The following is a 20,382-nucleotide window of genomic DNA, read 5'->3' as shown; positions in this document are numbered from 1 at the left end:
TTGAAGTTGTCAACCAATAACATCGCAAATGAATTTGTCTATATAGATTTAACGGTTACTTACCGTTCCGGCACTGTAGCTACAAACGCGCCTGTCTGCCACCATACATTCTCCTCCATTGACAACCAATACTTGATGCTGTGTTGCAATCTTATATTTAGCTTGGATGGCATGTTTAAGGTCTGCAACACTGAAGTCATATAATTACCACACTTAGTGCATATCTCCTTTTTTATTGTACTACTAGAATTAGAAGCCAAATATGCAATGTATTATTTGTAACTGTTCTCAGTGTATTGGTGTGTTAGAGAACTATTCTCAGTTCTTCTTGTATTATTTTTAACTGTAAAACCTTAGCCCAATGCACTGTTCCAGAAATGGTGATGGAAAATACAGCGCAGCTACCCAAACCAACAGACTCATGATCCTCGGGTCTATTCCTGTGTTATTTCCTGAATCTCAAAGACTATAATTCACAAATATTGATCAATCCAATCACATTAAAATGAAACTCAATTTAACATAAACTGTTCAATGTTCTTTAATTACAGATTGTTACTCAAAAGTCATGATTGTTCCTCTGGTTGAGCTCTCAATGGAATAATTCAAAAACAAACCACATTTTAAAGATAAAAAGTCCCTATAACAGTTTGCCAAGAAGATTAATTTAAGTTTTGGCAAATACTGAAACAAACAAATACAGAAGGCTTAATCTAGATGAGTAGAACATCTCGCTTTAAATGAAAATTTAATGTAGAAACTCATTTTGAAATCATGTTTCCACTCTGAAAGGCTTTACTACCACATATTATAACCATATAACCATATATTGTGGAAACAAATTAAAAATTGCTCTTTTGAGAAGTCTTGCAATACTTGTGTAGTTTGGAAAACAAGGGTGGATTAGTCAGTTTAGTTAGGCTACAATTCTCAACATGAGAGTTCCCATCGATTGATCAGAGCATGATCATTAAATACATGATGATAGCAATAAATATTCAGAGAATGCTTACATCATGCTTCATTTTTTTTTAATATTACCAAATCACTAGTAAGTGCAATTCCATGGGCACCTCAATTGATTCTCTGCGTCTAAGATGTTTTTATTCTTTAAGTGCTTGGTAAAGAAATAACCAAATTATTCTGTAAAAATTAAAACTTCAAAACTGTGCTAAATTTTTTCTGTCAAGATTGCAAAAATCTATGCATTATGTTTCAATTATAAAATCACCACAGACCAGAGAAAATGCACACAGGATTCACGGAAAACTTTCTGAACATTTGTACTTACGTCTGTACAGCAAGTTCTGTGTCAAATGTAAGGGTAGTTCCAGTATTTACCAGAAATACATATAATTTCATGGTGCCACCACTACATTCGTCTGCTTTTTCACTTCAGTCATTTATCTCCTATTAACAAAAAAGTACATTTATGAGTACATTTCAAACTAGTACGCTAGATTATGTTAATGCACATCCAAGTGAGCTGCAAGTTACTTAAATGTACAGATATTCTTCAATCGCTGCAGAACCAAAATTCGAATAAAGTTGTGCACAAAATTGTTATGCCTTTTACCTAAGTGTTCTTTCATTCATTGCCATATTTCTTGTGCAGCTTTCAGTCTAATCAACATAATTCACTATTACATCCGAATTCTCTCCCACTTGGAAATAACATTTCCCAGATATAACAACAAAACCATATGCCTGTCCAAAGGACATGACACCACTCCACTAAATTAGGCCGTACACTTTCCTAGCTTCTAATGTGGCCTTGTAGAATTCATCTTATCCATGAAACGTCTCTCCTAATTATATTTCAAACAGAACGCAATGGCAACAGATGCAGCTTTGAGACATCATGATATGAAAACCACCTACAACTCAATCTTTCTCTTTTTTTTGCAGCACATCATGTGCAGATTTACCATATATATATATATCAAGAGTTGTCAATTTCTGGGACAATCCATTTGCTCTGTTGCACATATTCCATGCATCTCAGCATTGATTTCATATGTATCTTTAAGTACCTGCTGAATTTAAGATTATTTAAATTTACCAATTTAAAAAATGTCAAATATTAAAACAAAATTCTGTTTTCACTTCCAAATGCATTCGTCCCAGCCAATGTGATTAATCAATATACCAATTTACTTTAATTATCAGTTCTTCCTCATTCCTTGTTCCTTATTTTTTTCTCAAAAAAAGGGATACTTTTTTGGATGCCTTCGCCAATGTCTTGCCTTGTCAGCATGTGTTTCCTGCCAGTAACATTACAAGTGTCTTTTAGTAAGTAGACAATTTCAATGGTTCAAAAGGCCATGCTACATCTTCCTACAGCAAGATCTTTTCCATATATGTTGGTGCCACTCTCACCCTATCCTCCACTTGTCTAAAGGTACACATAGCAATAATAAATTGCTGCAGCATTTAACCCTCCCTGTTGTATCACTGATAACTGTATGTTATTTTATTGTTAATAACACCATGTTACATGTAATACAAGATACATGACACTGGCTTAACCAATGTTGTTAACATTTCATTTATCATAGCCGTTTTCTAAATGCAGCCTACACTAGAGAAACAAAACAGATTGGGTGATCACTTTATGAAACATCTGTGCTCAGTCCACAGGGGGTGATCCTGAGCTTCCTGTTGCATGGCCTTTTGATTATCAATCACACCCTCATGCTGTCCTGCCTGTTGGTGGCCTCCTTCACTGCCATATTGAATCCCAATGTAATTTAAAAGATCAAAATCTTCAGTCTCATCATTTTGCACTGAACACTGAATTTTCCAATTCAAGGTAAACTGCTCACTCATCGTATCCCATTAGTGTGGTGAATCTCTGGAACTCTCTGCCACAGAAGGTAGTTGAGGCCAGTTCATTGGCTATATTTAAGGGAGTTAGATGTGGCCCTTCTGGCTAAGGGGATCAGGGGGTATGGAGAGAAGGCAGGTACGGGATACTGAGTTGGATGATCAGCCATGATCATATTGAATGGCGGTGCAGGCTCGAAGGGCCGAATGGCCTACTCCTGCACCTAATTTCTATGTTTCTATGTTTCTATTACTATACTTGTCCGAATGCCTTTCTCACCTGATCTGTCTTAACTTCTCTCTATAAGAAAGGTCTCGACCCAAAACGTTGCCTATTTCCTTCGTTCCATAGATGCTGCCTCACCCGCTGAGTTTCTCCAGCATTTTTGTCTGCCTTCTCTATATATAGATAGTCTTTTGGCTTGCACTTCACTTTGAATACCCAGAGCAGGGGAATCTGGTGTGTCTTGTACCAGAGGACATAGGTTTAAGGTTAGATGAAAAAATATTTAATAGGAATCTGAAGAACAACCTTATTCCACACAGGTTGATGGGTATATGAAACAAGCTGCCAGGGGATATGGCAGGTACTATAACACCATTGAAAAGGCATTTGGGCATGGAGGTTGGAGCTCCACAACTGGCGATCTCATCTAGAGATCCCAGGCTCCCGGTGTAAAGTTCAGCGCTGCTGCCCGAAGCTGGTCGCTCCACAGTCCCGCAGCTCCGCGATGTTTTCCCCAGCGATCCTCAGCTCACCGGAGCTCCAGCGCGGCGACCCGGGCAAGGCATCGCCCGCTCCGCGATAGCGCTCCAGCGCTGTGCCGCCGCCGAAGCCGAGGTTCTGGGCGGTCCCCGACAGGAAACGCCGCTCCAGGCCTGCTGGTAGGCCGCGAGGACGGGTCAAAGCTGCAGCCCGGAGAAAAGCTGCCTCTCCGACCAGGTAGGGACCCTGAAAGATAGTTTCCCCCCTTCCCCCTCCCCCCCCCACCCCACATAAAAAAAGTCTAGACCTCCAAACAAAACACTTAACTAACTAAAATAAAAAATAAAAAGATGAAAAGACAGACAGCTGCTGGCTGGGCAGCCATGCACAGGACAGCGCCCCCTGTGCATGGCTATGCATATCATAGAGAATCTGAATCGCACAGCACAGAAAAAAGGCCTTTCAGCCCCTCATCCATGCCAACTGTGATGTCCATCTATACGAATGTCAATTGCCTACATAATGCCCATATCCCTATACCTCTTTCCTATCCAAGCACCTACCCAATCATCTTTTAAATGCTGCAACTGTATCTGCCTCTAGCATCACTTCAAACAGAGTTTATTTGGTATATGTACGTATGCCAAGGTATAAGGTCAATTAAATTCCTGCTTGCAAGATGTTGTTTATAATGAGGATTGTACACATGATGGACTGGGCAGAATCCACCACTCTCTTCAGCCTCTTACATTCCTGAGCGTTAGATCAGATGCCTGATCAATATTGGTCTCAACTCTTCTGTACCATTTGGACAAGCCAAATAAATATACCGACTATTTTTCAATCCACAGGGTCAATTTCAGCTTCCAGTGCAAGGTTGAGGAACACCATGTCATTTTCCTTTAGAGCAAAGTTGCAACTTAGCCTATTTCAACTGAAATGTTAACTGTTTCTATTTTGACAGATGCCACTGAGCGTTTCCAGCATTTGTATTTTTAAAAGCACAAATTTGATCTCAAATTCAGAAGCATTTCCACATACCAAATTAAATTGCCTGTAATGTTATCCTCTTCTCTTAAGTAAAGCCGTTGTACCAAAAAACATACAATCTACTTGTTGAAGGAAAACAGAAAACATTTTGAAAAAGTCTCTTATCTCGTCACTAACTGGTGTCAAATTGGGAAAAGGGGAAGTACAAAGGGATCTGGGGGTCTTTGTCCATCAGTCAATGAAAGTAAGCATGCAGGTAGAGCAGGCAGTGAAGAAAGCGAATGGCATGTTGGTCTTTATAACAAGAGTTGAGTAAAGAAGTCCTTCTGCAGTTGTATTGGGCCCTAGTGAGACCACACCGGGAGTATGGTATGCAGTTTTGGTCCTCTAATTTGCCATTCTTGCTATTGAGGGAATGCAGCGTAGGTTTACAAGGTTAATTCCATTGATGACGGGACTGTCAAATGCTGAGAATATGGAGTGGCTGGGCTTGTATACTCTGGAGTTTAGAAGGATCTTATTGAAACACATAAGATTATTAAGGGTTCGGACATGTTAGAGGCAGGAAATATGTTCCTGATGTTGGGGGGAGTCCAGAACCATTGGCCACAGTTTCAGAAAGGTAAGCTATTTAGGATGGAGACGAGGAAACACTTTTTCTCACAGAGAAATGTGAATCTGTGGAATTCTCTGCCTCGGGGGGGGGGGGGGGGGGGGGGGGGGGGTGCAGCCAGTGCTGGGACGTGTGTGCCATGAGCTATAATAAAGACTCTAGTAAAGGTTACAGTGTGTCAGACTAAGTCCCTTTACATGGTGTCAGATAGTTAGTTAGACTCGCGCCTCCCGTTTACCGGTTTTCTTTTCTTTTTGCCCGGTATTCCCTATCAGTTTGATGGCCTCCTCGTGCAGGAAACCTTCTCCCCTTGTCTTTGATGCGGACATTGCGGAGCGATGGGCTACTTTTGTAATGGACTACACTCACTTCGTCAATATTGCGCACAGAAATGACCCAGCTGCGGTCCGTGCCTCCCTCCTGCTTAATCTAGCAGGTCCCGATGCCATGAAGAGAGCTCGGGCTTTCGTCTATGATCCAGCGGTCCTGGATGACAACGGCCAGCTCGTCGTGCCAGCTGAATCTGCCGACGACCCGGTATGTCTTTTGCGTAAATTTGCCGAGATTTGCGACCTGCCCTCCAACCGCATATTGGAGCGGGCTAGGTTTTTCTCGCGGAAGCAACAGCCAGAAGAACCTGTCGAGTGTTTCATCGCTGACCTGCGCTACCTTGCTCAGCAGTGCCGTTTCAAAAATATGGGTGATCAGCTCACCAGAGACATTCTAGTTACTGGCATGTTAGACCAGAAGTTACGTGCTGATTTGCTGCAACGACCTGACCTGACCCTGACTCAGGCAATGCATGCGTGTCGCATCGCCGAGGTGGTAGCCCCTACGCATGGGGTGAGGGGATCTGACAGCCGCGCTGTCAATCTGACTGGTGTAACTGGTGTTACAGGGCCACGACGTTTGCAGGACAGCTCCCGCCCTCCACCGCGGCCCGCCCGTACGTCTCGGGACCCGCGGGCACCTAAGTGTCCTAATTGTAACTATGCCCACCCCGTGCGGTCTCCGTGCCCGGCTTTCGGAAAATCCTGCAATTTCTGTAAGAAAATGAATCATTTTGCTGCCGCATGCAGTTCCCGTGGGAAAGTTCCACCACTACTAGGCAAATTCTAAACAACCTTCAGCAACTTGATAGTGAGATGGACTCTCAGTCTACTGCCGACACTGCCCACGACTCCGTGATCGAATATTCCATGGGAGAGTCAAGTGTTTACACTCTCCTTCACAGCCACTCTAGCCTCCCTGATCCTTCTGTGCTCATTACGGTGAACAACAAGTCCTTCTCTGCGAAGCTGGATACGGGTGCAAAAGTGAATGTTATGTCAACATCACTGTTCAACAGATAAGAAATAATGAGCTGTTGACTGCCGATCGCTCTGTTTTGCGTGCCTATGGGGGAGAGGAACTAACACCTGTGGGGAGGGCCACTTTCCACTGTGTGCTGCAGAAATCATCCTGTGACCTGTCGTTCTTTATTCTGGATTGCGACTGTGTCACCTTGCTGAGCAACCAGACCTGCCAGGATCTCGGTCTGGTGTCTTTCGACCGGACAGTTCACGAGGTTCAAGCTGTGATGGATCCGCTATCCGAGTATCCAGACCTTTTTGACGGTAAGCTGGGGAAGCTGCCGCTAGTGTACAAGATTGCAACTGACCCCTCCGTGATGCCTGTAATTCGCCCGCCGCACAGAGTGTCATTCGCCATGAAGGGCAAGGTGGAGGCTATGCTAAAGGACATGGTCGATATGGGTGTTCTGGCGTCAGTCAGCGAGCCCACCGAGTGGGTCTCCACCATGGTCGCCACGATGAAGAAAGGAAAGGATGAGATACGGGTATGCATCAACCCCAAGGATTTGAACTTAGCAATCAAGCGGCCCCACTACCCAATGCGGACCGTTGAAGACGTCGCCGCCCAAGTCGGACAAGCAACGGTGTTTTCCGTCCTCGACGCCAGGAGTTCATTTTGGCAAATACCCCTGGACAAACGCTCCTCTGACTTAACAACCTTCGGTACACCCTTCGGCAGGTTTAAATTCTTGCGGATGCCGTTTGGCATCAACTCCGCTAGCGAGGTATTCCAGCGCTCCATGGAGCAACTGTTTGCAGGTCTGCCCTGTGCGATTATTGTGGACGACATTCTGGTCTACGGCAGAGATGTGGCTGAGCATGACCGCAACCTCCGCAGAATCCTGGACCACGCCAGGCAGGTAAATCTCAAGTTGAACCCGTCAAAATGCCGTTTCCGTGTACCTGAGGTCCCGTACGTTGGCCACATTTTCACGGCAAAAGGGTTGAAGCCCGACCCCCAAAAGACGAACGCAATCTCTGAACTGCCTGCCCCCACTGATATTGCCGGTCTACAGCGCTTCCTGGGCATGCTCAACTACCTGGGCAAGTTCATTCCTGACCTCAGCGAGCTGAGCGCGCCCCTAAGACAGCTTACTAAAAAAGACATTGCCTGGTCCTGGTTCCCACACCACCAGCAAGCTTTTGACCTGTTGAAGAAGAAGCTGATCAGCACACCCACTCTGAGGTTCTTTGATTTGCAGCGTCCGGTGGTGGTGACGTGTGACGCCTCACGTTTTGGCCTGGGTGCTGCTTGCCTGCAGCCGCACGATGATGGCTCCCTACAGCCGGTTTCCTATGCCTCTAGGACCATGACGGACACGGAGCAGCGCTACGCGCAGATTGAGAAGGAGCTGCTGGCAGTTGTGTTCGCTTGTTCAAAGTTTCGAGACTTCCTTTTTGGCAACAGTTTCACTGTCGAGACGGATCACCAAACCCTGGCGACGATCCTAAACAAACCTATCCACGCTGCTCCCGCCAGGCTGCAGCGGATGATGCTGCAGCTGCAGCGCTTTGACTTTAAAATAGTCTACAAAAGGGGCACCGAGATACATGTGGCTGACGCGCTGTCCCGGGCCCCCCGGACCTCACGTGTCCAGCACCCCTTCGAACAGGATGACCTGCTGGTGCTGAACGTGAATTTTGTCCCTTCCAAGCAGCTCCAATGCCTGGCTGCACACACCGCCGACGACCCCGATCTACAACAGCTTGCCGCTGTCATCAGGCGTGGATGGCCTGTCAAACGCACCTCTTTACCTGCTGGCGTTCACCCCTTCTTCCTGGTTCGTGATGAGCTGGTGCTCATCGATGGCATTATCATCAAGGGCCACAAAGTAGTCGTCCTTGCCTCACTATACGACCTGTACTTCAATGCTGCCCACATGGGGCATCCAGGGGCTGACGCCACCGTCTCGCATGCCCAGGAACAGTACTATTGGCCTGGCATGGAGAAGTACATCAAGGCCAGAGTGGCCTCCTGCCCGGACTACAACTCTCTTGCCCCGCATCAGCAGCGTCAGCCGCTGCTACAACAGCCTGCCCCTGACGTGCCATGGTCCTCGCTGGCTGCCGACATTTTTGAATGGCGTAGAAAGCAATACCTCGTTTTGGTGGATTCTTACTCAAATTGGTTCGAGGTGGACCTTCTCCCTGCCATCACCTCGGAGATGGTCATCCGCAAGCTCCGTCGCCACTTCGCAACGTTCGGATCTCCTGTCCGGTTACAGACTGACAACGGCCACCAGTTCACTAGCGCTGAGTTCAAAGCCTTCGCTACAAAGTGGAACTTCGATCATTACACCAGCAGTCCAGATTACCCGCAGAGTAATGGCCTGGCTGAGCTCGCTGTGCGCAGTGCAAAGCACCTGCTCGAACAGTCCTATCTCTCTAATGGTGATTTCTACCAAGGGTTGTTGAACCTTCGGAATATATCCAGAGACTGTACCATGAAATCGCCTGCCCAACGGCTCATGTCCCGCGTTATTCGCCCTCCGATGCCGATTGCCCAGCAAACTCTGGTGCCCAGGGTCCTGCAGTCCAGCAGCGAATTGCTCAGAAGCACGAAATCCAGCGCCGCTCGCACGACAAGTCCAGCCGTCCTCTTTCCCCACTACTGCCAGGCCAGGTCGTCCGTTTGCAGACGTCTACCGGTTTCTCCAAGCTCGCTACCGTGGTGGGGGTCGACGATTCGCCGCGTTCCTACTTAGTGGACTATGAGGGCACCATCTACCGTCGCAGCCGCCAGCACCTGTTGGCGGTCAGAGAGCCGAAACCTCCTCCTGCTGTTCCTTATTCTCCCCCGCCTGCGGTGCCCCCCTCCAGTAAGATGCCCTCTGCACGTAACATGCCTTCGTCGGTTCGCGTCCCTCGCCTTCCTCCCTCTGCCCTTCCCGGTCTCCGGTCCGCTCGCCTCCTGCCCGTCTCTCTCTCTCTCTCTCCACCTGCCGCTCGTTCCTCCCCTTCTCTCTCTCCTGGTTCCCCGGTGCCTGCTGGTTCCCCCTTGCAGCCGGGGTCCCCGCCGGCCTTCTCCTTCCCCCCTGTTCCTGTTCCCGTTCCGCCCTCTCTTCTTTCGGGTGGGGAGGGTGAAGGTGCTGTGCGCACTCGCTCGGGTCGGATTGTCAAAGCTCCGGATCGCTACGGAGACTTCGCTTAGTTTTGCAGGTCCTGTATAATTAACCTGCTATTCTTGCAACTTTGTTTAAATTGTATGGGAAAGGATGTAGATGGTTTATGCATGCAACCTATAATGTAGCTACCTCATCACCATTAACACGCCCTCTCATATCAGTATAACGAAGCATCACTCCCTGATGAGCTCAATGCGTTCTACGTATGCTTTGATAGGGAGAACACTGATGTGCCTTCCCGAGCCCCCATACGCCCCGATGGTATTACAGTCATAGGGGCCGACGTCAGAAGATCCTTCGGGGGAGTGAACCCTCGGAAAGTGCCTGAACCTGATGGTATACCTGGTTGAGTTCTCCAAACCTGTGCAGACCCTGGCTGGAGCTTTTACAGACAGTATCAACCTCTCAATATTGAGGTCTGAGGTTCCCACCTGCTTTAAGAAGGCGTCAATAATACCTTTGCTCAAGAAGAGTAAGGCGACGTGCCTCAACGACTATCGACCATTGGCGCTAACGTCCGTGGTGATGAAGTGCTTTGAGAGGCTGATTATGGTACATATCAACTCCTACCTCACCAAGAACCCCGATCCATTACAGTCCCCCTACCGTCACAACAGGTCAACTGAGGATGCGATCTCACTGGCTCTCCACTCCGCACTGGACCATTTAGACAACAAAAACACTTATGTCAGGCTGTTGTTTATAGACTAGAGTTTGGCATTCAATACCATCATTCCCTCTAAGCTGGTTATCATGTCCGCGCCCGGGTGGTACTGGAGAGGGACTGTGCGCTGTCCACGGGCACCCTGGGGGGTTTCTGGAACCGTTGGGCAGCGAGGGGGGTTGAGTGTATCCTGGACAAGGATTGTGATATAGTTGTTTAGTAGTTTACTTGGTATATTTGTTTTGTCTTGTACTATGGTGGTAGGTTCAGTTTTGTTTTATTGTGTTGTAAATACTATTTTAATGTTTGAATAAATATTTTTGATTTAAAAAAAAAAAAGCTGGTTATCATTACGTCCATGCCCGGGTGATCTTAGAGAATGACTACGCACTATCCACGGGCGCCCTGGGGGATTTCCGGGACCGCTGGGCACTGCAGGGGGTTGAATGCATCCTTGACAAGGAGTACAAGATAGTTGTATAAAGGATTATTGTTTGTCGTGTATTATGGTGGTGGGTTCTGTTTTGTTTTTTACTGTACATATTATTTTAATATTTGAATAAATATTAGATTTTTTTTTAATAAAGCTGGTTACCAAGCTCACGGAACTGGGTCTCTCCGCATCCCTCTGCAATTGGATCCCCGACTTCCTCATCCACAGACCACAGTCTGTTCGAATTGGCAGAAATACTTCTTCCTCATTAACAATCAGTACAGGAGCACCTCAAGGCTGCGTGCTCAGCCCCCTGCTCTACTCACTCTATACTGTGTAGCCAGACACAGTGCAAACTCGATCTTCAAGTTCGCCGACGACACCACCCTTGTTGAACGAATTACAGATGATGACAAGTCAGAGTATAGAAGTGAGATGGACCGATTGACCAGCCCAAATGGTGCCAGCCCAGCAACCTGGCTCTCAATATCAGTCAAACCACTGAACTGATTGTGGACTTTGGAAGAGGAAAGAGGAGGACACACAATCCCAAAGAGTAAAAAACTTCATATTCCTGGGCGTGCATATTTCCGAAGATCTTTCCTGGACCCAAGACACTGGTGCAATTATAAATAAAGCACATCAACCCCTCTACCTCCTGAGAAGATTATGGAGATTCAGTATGTCAGAGAGGATTATCTTGAACTTCTACAGGTGTACAGTAGAGAGCACATTGACTTGTTGCATCATGGCCTGGTTCAGCAACTTGAACGCTCGGAAGCGGAAAAGACTGCAAAAGTTGTGACCACTGCCCAGTCCATCTTCGGCTCTGACCTCCCCACCATCGAAGGGATTTATCGGAATCGCTGCCTCAAAAAGGCAGCCAGCATCATCAGAGACCCACACCATCCTGGCCACACACTCATTTCACCCGTCATCGGGAAGAATGTAAAGGAGCCGGAAAACTGTAACGTCCAGGTTCAGGAACAGCTTCTTCCCTACAGCCATCAGGCTATTAAACACTACAACCTCAAATAAGGTCTGAACTTCAATAGACTATTATTATTGTTGCACTACGTGTGTGTGTGTGTGTGTGTGTGTGTGTGTGTGTGTGTGTGTGTGTGTGTGTGTGTGTGTACACTGAACTTTTTTTGGTCTCTTGTTTATCATATTGTTTACAGTGTACTATGTTTACATATTATGTTGTGGTGCAGCAAGTAGGAATTTCATTGTTCTATCTGGGTCCCATGACAAAACACTCATGACTCTCTTGATAGTAGTGCACAATGACATTAAAGTATAATGACAAAGTAATCAATAAGATAAAGTTATGAGGAAGATTACTTGGCAGCACCTCCAGGAATAAGATGAGTGGTTCAGAAGGCTGATCCCATCTCTCAAGAACATTTTCTTGCCAACCTTGTACATTTTTGCATCCCTAATAGACCAAAAGACTATCAACCTCATCATTAATTGCAGACAATAATTGAACAACCACACCATTCTAATGTAGCGAATCCCAAAGATTTTAAACTCTTCATACGGAAATTTCCCATATCAATCTAATCCAACATTGTGAAACTGGGGGTTACACAAAAAAGCTGGAGAAACTCAGCGGGTGCAGCAGCATCTATGGAGCGAAGGAAATAGGCAACGTTTCGGGCCGAAACCCTTCTTCAGACTTCAGACTTTAAGTCTCTTCTTAAACATTGTGAAACTGGGCTTTCCAGTTCTCAACCTTTTAGCCTGACAAAATAGCCTGTAAGCATTCAATTACATAGGTCTTGATAAGATCACCCCTTATTCTTCGTTTAGTTCTAGATACAGCATGGAAATAGGCCCTTTTGCCCCACAGAGTCCATGCGACCATCGATCACCCGCACACGAGATCTAAGTTATCCCACTTTTGCATCCTACGCACTAGGGCAAATTTAGAGGTCAATTAACCTATAAACCTCCACGTCTTTGTAATGTGGGAAGAAACCGGGGCACCTGGAAAAAAAACGTACACGGGCGCAGGGGGAATGTGTAGACTGCGTACAGACACCGCCCGCCGTCAGGATCTAACTTGATCTTTGGTACTGAGAGACAGTAGCTCTACTGCTGCCCCACTGTGCCACCAATATGGAATTGAATGTTGACAGGCTAAAAGGTTAAGAACTAAAATGCCAGTTTATTTTGGATTCCAGTGATCACAATTCACTCTTTTTCGTTCTCAGGAAACACATTTCATGAAAAGGTGCAATCGTCAAAGGAAAAAAAAAAGAATCGCCTTGAAATCAAGGATATCAAAACTGCCTTGTGTAGTCACAGGATCACTTTGTTATTTTACTCCAGTTGCCTTGCATTAAAGGTGGCCAAACTATCTTCTTTGCCTTTCTTGTTGGTGGTTATATTGCACATATGCTTAGTGGATTTTATGAACCATCATGGTTCCTCATAAATTACCCTTCTATTCTTCCAATTAAACTGAATAAGCTCACAATTTCACATCATGCTCTCTTAGAAAATGTTCCACCCATTTGCTTATTAACATATCTGAATCTCTTCCAGTTTGTCCCCTCATCATAGCTCACTTTCAGACAATGCTTAATTTCATACACAAATGTAGATGAAAAGATGACTGTTGAGTATCCATTTAATTACAGTAAACTCTCATTTTAGACCATGAGGGAGAAGAGTGGTGTCTGTTATTGCCAATTGTCCGCTATAACAGAGAACGGTATTATCGTTGTATGTGGTAGAAACAACGAACTGTTGATGCTGGTTAATACACAAAAGGACACAAAGTGATGGAGTAAGGCAGCATCTCTGGAGAACCTCGATAGGTGATGTTTCAGGTCGGGGCCGTTCTTCAGACCGATTCAGTCTGCTGAGTTACTGTCGTTTCACCTTAAAACTAGGAGCCAATGCCACTGGTCTGCACCAGCGAGTCCTTCTTCACCAGCTGCCATACCGTCCAGTTGACACAGCTGCGGTTACAGCTCAATGTAGTTCCTTGGCTGACAGCACTTTCTTCAGGCCGCTGCCAACGCCATTTGCCATTTCTTCCTGTAGGCCATAGCTTTGTCCACTCGTTCACTCCACTGCCACCTCCTCCTCCCGTTGCTTTGCCTGCTCTGCCACTCCCCCCTCCATCACAGCTTCCTCCTCCTCCTCTCCTGCAGTCGCTGACATCTTCCAGGGTGGAGTATGCCAGTGACTCTGTGGGGAGGAGGAGGCAGCAGTGGACAAAGCAACAGCCAACGAGAAAAAGCTGCAGCTGGCGAAAGGGGAGTGAGACCCACGGTGACCAAGTGCATCCCTGTTGTTGAGAGCAACCTAAAGAGAACGGAGCCAGCCAACGGCTACAACATGAGCCGCAACAACAATCATGTCAACTGGATCGTCCTGCAGCTGGTGAAGAAAAGCGCTCAAGTGCACTTTGCGTGCTTGAGGTAGCAACGCTAGGTCCACCCGCTATAACAGAAATCCGTTCTAAAAGGCTCCTTTAAAGAGAGTGCTTATTGTACAAAAATGTCTTTCACTGAGGAAAGTTGGCAAAAATGACAACCCATTGCTGTGTTCATGAAGCACACGTTTGGTAAAAACAAAAAGGTATCTACAATCCCTTATCATCACCCAACCATTTCACAATACATGCAGCGAGTCAAGCACCAGGTCTGTCCACAGCTTGTGCAGAAAGAAAACAGCTGCTTCATGGTTTCTCGAGCATTTATGCAGAGTCTAATTTTAAAAGTAACTATAACCTGCTGTAACATTTAAACAAAGATATTTTGTTGAAAACACTGATTTTTAAAAGCATGCTTATCGTTGAATTGTGTAGTTGATGACTAACTATTCCCGATGCACCTCACTGTCCACAAAATGAACATAACCATCTTTTCTTTTTTGCAATCTTTTAATCAATTGCCTACCCATGCTAGCATGCTAGTCAACACCTGTGAGCTTTAATTTTATACGGTAGCCTTTGAACAGTACTTTAGCAAATAATTTTAAAGTCAAACAGATCTATTGACAGTTTTAATGGCTATTTAATTAACATTATAACACACAAAAGTTTAGAGCTATTAATAGTGCATTGAGCACATTAACTGCACTGCTTCAGATACTACTGCAAATTGCTGTGTTGACTGAATGACATTTTCAAGATGCAACTTAAATGCTACTACAAAGGTCTGTACATCCACATCAAATTGTCCATGTTGCTCAAGCACTATTGCACTAATTAAAGAAAATCTGGTTCCATTAAAAAAATAATTGACTTACAGAAATAATGAATGAGGAAAGGTTGGACAGAATTGATCTGTGTGCACAAAACAGGTTTTGAGACTGTGGATGTCAACCTTTTTAAAAAAAAAACTATGAAGAGAATATGAAAGGACTGAACATTTGGCCTTATTTGCCAGAGAGCAGCAATCTACTGGATGGAAATGTTGACAGCTATGTGTTTTCAACAGGGAACTAGGCAGTTCCTTTGGACAAGGGTCACAGGACAAAGGCAGATTTTCATATATTGCATCATCACACTGAATTGTGCCAACTGCTTAAAAGAGTGAGATAAATTTTGTCGAGGATTGACAAGAGACTACAGATGTTGGAACCTTGAGCAAAAGACAAACTGCTAATGGAACCTAGCAGGCCAGGCAACATCTGTGACAGGAAATAAACAGACGACATTTCAGGCCAATTCTAAAATGATAGAGCTGTACAGGCCCCTTGGCTCACCTTATCCTTGCCATCCAAGTTGGTATTGGTTTATTACAGTCAGGTGTACAGACGTACAGTGAAAAGCTATTGTTTCCATGCTATCTGACGCAAGAGTACTACGAGCGAAGAACGCCCCCACCCCAGGACCCTCTTCAATCTCCCCCCTCTAACCTTATGCCTGTGCCCTCTAGTTTCAGAAATGTCTACCCTGAGAAAAAAGACTGAGCGGTCACTTTATCCATTTCAATCCTGTGCACTTCAAATCAGGTCATCCCTCAAACTCCAACGAGAAAACGTCACAGCCTATCCAACCTCTCCTTATAACTGAAGCCCGCAAGACAAGGTAATATCCTGGTGCATTGCTTCGGCACTCTTTCCAATTCAATTACATCCTTCCCATAGCTAGGCGATCAGACTTGTACATTGTATTTCAGCTGTGGTACCGCTAACAATTTGTACAGTTGCATCATGAAATCCCAACTTTGTATTCAATCCCCTTCCCAATGAAGGCAAATGTGCCAAGCACCTTCTTCACTACAAATTCCACCTGACTCGCCACTTTCAGGAAACCATGCCACCTGTACACTCAGATCGCAGTTGACAAAATTCGCCAGCGTTCGACAATTTACTATGCAACACCTGCCTCAGTTTGATATACAAAAGTGCAATGCCTCTCATTTGTCAAAGTTAGATTCTATTTGCCATGCCTTTGCCCACCATCCAAACTGATCTAGACCCGTTGTAAACTTGGATATCCTTCCTCCCTGTCCACTCTACCATCAATTTTGGTGCAATGTGCAAATTTACTGACAATGTTAATTGTGTTGTCTCCATTAACAATTTGGATAACTAACAACAGAGGACCATGGAGCAAACCCTGTAGCACTCCACTGTTCACAGGCCTCCAATAAGAAAAAAAACCTTCCACAACCACCCTTTGACTACTTCCTCCAGGCCAATTTTCAATCCAATTGGCTAGCTTACCAAGGAATCCATGCATTATACTTGCAGACTAGCCCGTATTTGTCCACATAGACTTCATATCCCCTATAAATCCTCTTCACAGAAAAAAAAAAGTTGATGAGATACGATTTCCCACATCAAAGCTCTCCTATCCCTAATCAGTCATTGATTATCCAAATGCTGGCAGAGACTGTCCCCAAGAATCCTCACCAACAACAGGGCAGCACAGTGGCCTCAGCGGGGCAGAAACCCGGGTTTAAACTTGACCCAGGATACAGTCTATGTAGAGTTTGCATGTTCTTCCTGTGACGATGTTCCACTGGTTTCCTCCCACATCCCAAAGACATGCAGGTTTGTAGGTCAACCAGACTCTGTGAAATTGCCCCTAATATGCAGGGACCAGATGGGAAAGTGGGATAACATAGAACTAGCGCTAACAGGGCAGGTGTGGAGTAGTGATCCAAAGGGCCCATTTCCATGCTGTTCCATGCTGTATCTCTGAACTAAACCTTCCCACCACTGACGCAAATCTCACTGGCTTGTAGTTCCCTAGCTTGCCTTTGGTGCCCTTCTTAAACAATAGTATATTAACCACGAAAGATAGACATAAAATGTTGGAGTAACTCAGGACAGGCAGTATCTCTGGATAGAAGAAATGGGTCATGTTTCATGTCAAGACTCTTATTAACCTCCATTGTTCTGCAACTTCATCGGTTGGTAAACATGATGTAAATCCCTCAAGGCCTTCCACAATTTCCTTCCAAGCTTTGCACAAAGTACAAGGATGCAGTTGGTCAATCCCTGGGGACCTGCCCACCTTAATGTACTTAAAAACCTCCAATCTTATTCTTTTGCAATTTGTATCCGATCATAGACATTAAAACTCTTATGCCTCGATTCTAGTTTCCAGGATCTTCTCAGTAAAAATGGGTGAGACATACTCATTTAATATCCTCCGCCATCTCTTGTGGCTCTATACAAAGTCAGCCTTGCTGATCTATGGGGACCTGTCCTTTCCCTAGTTACCCTTTTACTCTTAATATACCTACAGAATCTCTTGGGATTTTCCTTTACCTTGCCTGCCAACTCCATCTCATGGCCTCTTTTTTTTTTTTTGCCCTTTGCGATTGCCTAGTGACCTCCTATACTTCTGATACTTGAAGAGAGATTCACTTGTCCCTGCCTTAATCTGACCCATGCCTCCCGTTTCCTGACCAGAGCCTCTATACCTCGTGTCAACCAGAGTTCTCTAAACTTCCCAGCCTGGCCCTTCACCCTAACAACAGAACACTGCCCCAACTCTTGCTCTCTCATTTTTGAAAGCTTCTTACTTGCCAACCATATCCTTGCCTGCAAACAGATCCTCCCAATTGACCTCTGCAAGTTCTCATCTAATGCCTTCACATTCGACCCAATTTCAGATCTTGACATGGGTCAGTGTTATCCTTCTCCACAACTACTTTAAAACTAATAGAACTATGGTCACTAGTCTTAAGCGTTCATGCACTGACACTTCAGTATGTGCTCAATCTCATTTCCTAAGATGAGGTCCAGTGTTGAACCATCTCCGGTAGGTCTCTTAACAATTTGACTAAAATAGACAATAAAAAGGTAAGTTCTAACCCAGACACACAGATCTAATGTACATCAACTCTATTCCTACCAACATACTCAATCACATTTCTAATAAATATATATCTATCTATCTCCATATCTATATCTCCGTGTGTGGTGTGTGTGTGTACACACATACATACACACACACATATATACCAAGGGGGACCCGTTGGGTCCCGTCCCCTTCGACATCACACAGACACACTAACCACCTCACGCACACACAATCCCGCCCCTAGATATATTAATATTATTCATTTGCTCCTTTTATACCATCTCCCGCCAGATCCACTCACACACAACCCCCCAACTTCGCAGGCGCGGCTAGGGGGGGGGGGGGGGGGGGAGATGGAGAGGCAGAGGGAGGGGGGGGGTAGAGATTGAGGGGGGGGGGGGGGGTGCTGTGTCACAGGGGAGGGCTGGTAGAGGCAGCACCTCCCCAGGTCATAGAGCAGAAGCCTCCCCACCGGGTGCCTAGGCCCGAGCTAGGCTGTGGCCAGCGTGGACCAGAGCGAGGCCCGGAGTGATCTGAGGATCGTCAACCCACCACCGTGACAGACGTTGGGCGGGGGAGACGGAGAGGAGGTGAGCGCACCCAGAGCATGACAGACGATCAGTCGGGGGAGGCGGAGAGGAGGTTGTCCCCTATGACGGCCGCCACGGCCACTTTTCCACTGCGTTTCCCCGCACTGCGATAACGACCGCCGCCGCCATGTTGTAGAACTTGGAGGCCAGCGGAGCGCACAGCACGACTTGAGCTCGTGTTCAACGGCTTTAATGCAGAGCCCTGGGGGGCAGGAAGAGGGCGGCTGGTCCACGTAACTCGCAGCTCGTGGCTGCACGTTCAAAATTCTGCGCAGCTTGCCGCGGGGAGCAGAGGCATTGTGATGTTATCCAGCTCGCTTCAGCTCATTAACTTCAAAAAGGATCTGAGATTGGTGAACAATTTTAGTAAAAAAAAAACTGGAAATAATGAATGAAATGTACAGATAAGGGGATACCACAACCATTTGGAACATAATAAGCGCATCCACACTGAAAGGATACACTGAATGGATGATCAGCCATGATCATGTTGAATGGCGGTTCTGGCTCGAGGGTCTGAATGGCCTACTCCTACACCTATTGTCTATTGATTCAGATTCAATTTTAATTGTCATGTCAGTGTACAGTACAGAGACCACGAAATGCATACCATTGATACCTTGTGATTGCTAATAAATACACAACCAGAGGCAACTACCGAATGGATACATCATCATAACTTTGTATTCCACTTTTAAACTTTCGTGCTGAATAATCAAACTGCTGGACTGCACACAGTAACAAGCAAAACAGGGCAAATACATGACAGGAGACACAAGGGGCTGTAGATACCGGAGGAACTGAGCAGCACCCGGTTTTTCAGGACACTTCTTCATACTTTAAAGAAGGGTCCACCCCAAAAACGTTGTCTGTCCATTTCCCTTGACAGATGCCGCTGAATTTCACCAGCAATTTGTTTTATGCTCAAACAACTAACAAGAAAATATTAGAACAAGTATAGAGTTAGCATTCAATATATTCCTAGCCACAACCTAGACTTACATACACAACTTCACAACTAAATAGCTGCCCGAGTACAAGAAACGAATTTCTGTTCAACGTTACACACACACCAGCCGCAAGATGAAACCACACACATTGCAGTGACAAAGCTGACAAACTTTGACTGTTGATAAAGGTTGTGAAGGTGAACCCGCTCAGTAGCTGAGTCATTCCTGCCCGGGACAGACCTCACAACTGCACAAACGGAGGGTCGGGACTCCATTCATTCTGAGCGTCGATGGTTGGGGTCTCGATCGCCTCGCCGCAGACCGACCACCCGCCCTCCCCTCCGCCGTCTCCAGGCCCGGATCGCGAGGCTGTGGAGCTCGAGTCCGCTGCGGATCCGCGCTGACAGCCGCCCAGGTCCAGGTCCAGGTCCAGGCCCAGGCCCGACGCACGGGTAACCCGCTCCGCTCCGCTCCTGCCCCGGGGAACGGGTGCTCACCTGAGACGGTGCAGGTGGTGAGGCGGCTGGACATGGAGCACCGCCACCGGCGGCCGGGCTGGGCCGGGCTGGGCTGGGCTGCGAATGGCTGCGCTCGGCACCGCCGCTTGTTTGTTCCTCTTCTCTCTCTCCTCTCTCTCGCCTTCGCTCTGTTTTTGTTTCGGAGTCAACACCCTGATGGGCGGCTGTGACGTCGGCCTGGCCGCGCGGCATTGTGGGCGTGGGCGGCCGTACGTGCGCGTTTCCGCCGCCGCCGCCATCGGGAGCGCGCACGCTCAGCCCATTCATCCATCAAGTCAAGAGGGTAAAGGCCATAGTCCTGTAGCTGTGGTGTGCCTATAAATCAACTTT

The 20,382-nt window shown here is 46.3% G+C and overlaps 1 protein-coding gene across 3 annotated transcripts in view; it reads right to left on the bottom strand.

Annotated features, from left to right (window-relative positions):
• rb1cc1 (RB1-inducible coiled-coil 1) overlaps nucleotides 1-20,156 on the bottom strand; it is a 168,494-nt gene extending 148,338 nt beyond the window's left edge. For all 3 annotated transcript variants that reach the window (XM_055634081.1, XM_055634082.1, XM_055634083.1), the window contains exons 1-3: nucleotides 20,032-20,156; nucleotides 1,292-1,410; nucleotides 64-190 (exon numbers count right to left, since the gene is read on the bottom strand). In XM_055634081.1, the coding sequence (XP_055490056.1) occupies nucleotides 64-190; nucleotides 1,292-1,362 (198 nt within the window). In that variant the 5' untranslated portion in view covers nucleotides 1,363-1,410; nucleotides 20,032-20,156. The remainder of the gene's footprint in view (nucleotides 1-63; nucleotides 191-1,291; nucleotides 1,411-20,031) is intronic.
• Between the last annotated feature and the right edge of the window lie 226 nt (nucleotides 20,157-20,382).

This window comes from Leucoraja erinacea, chromosome 4 (assembly GCF_028641065.1).
Source record: "Leucoraja erinacea ecotype New England chromosome 4, Leri_hhj_1, whole genome shotgun sequence".
Classification (NCBI taxonomy): Eukaryota; Metazoa; Chordata; class Chondrichthyes; order Rajiformes; family Rajidae; genus Leucoraja; species Leucoraja erinaceus.
Note: the sequence above shows the minus strand (reverse complement) of the source record. Positions and strands in the feature narration are given on the sequence as shown.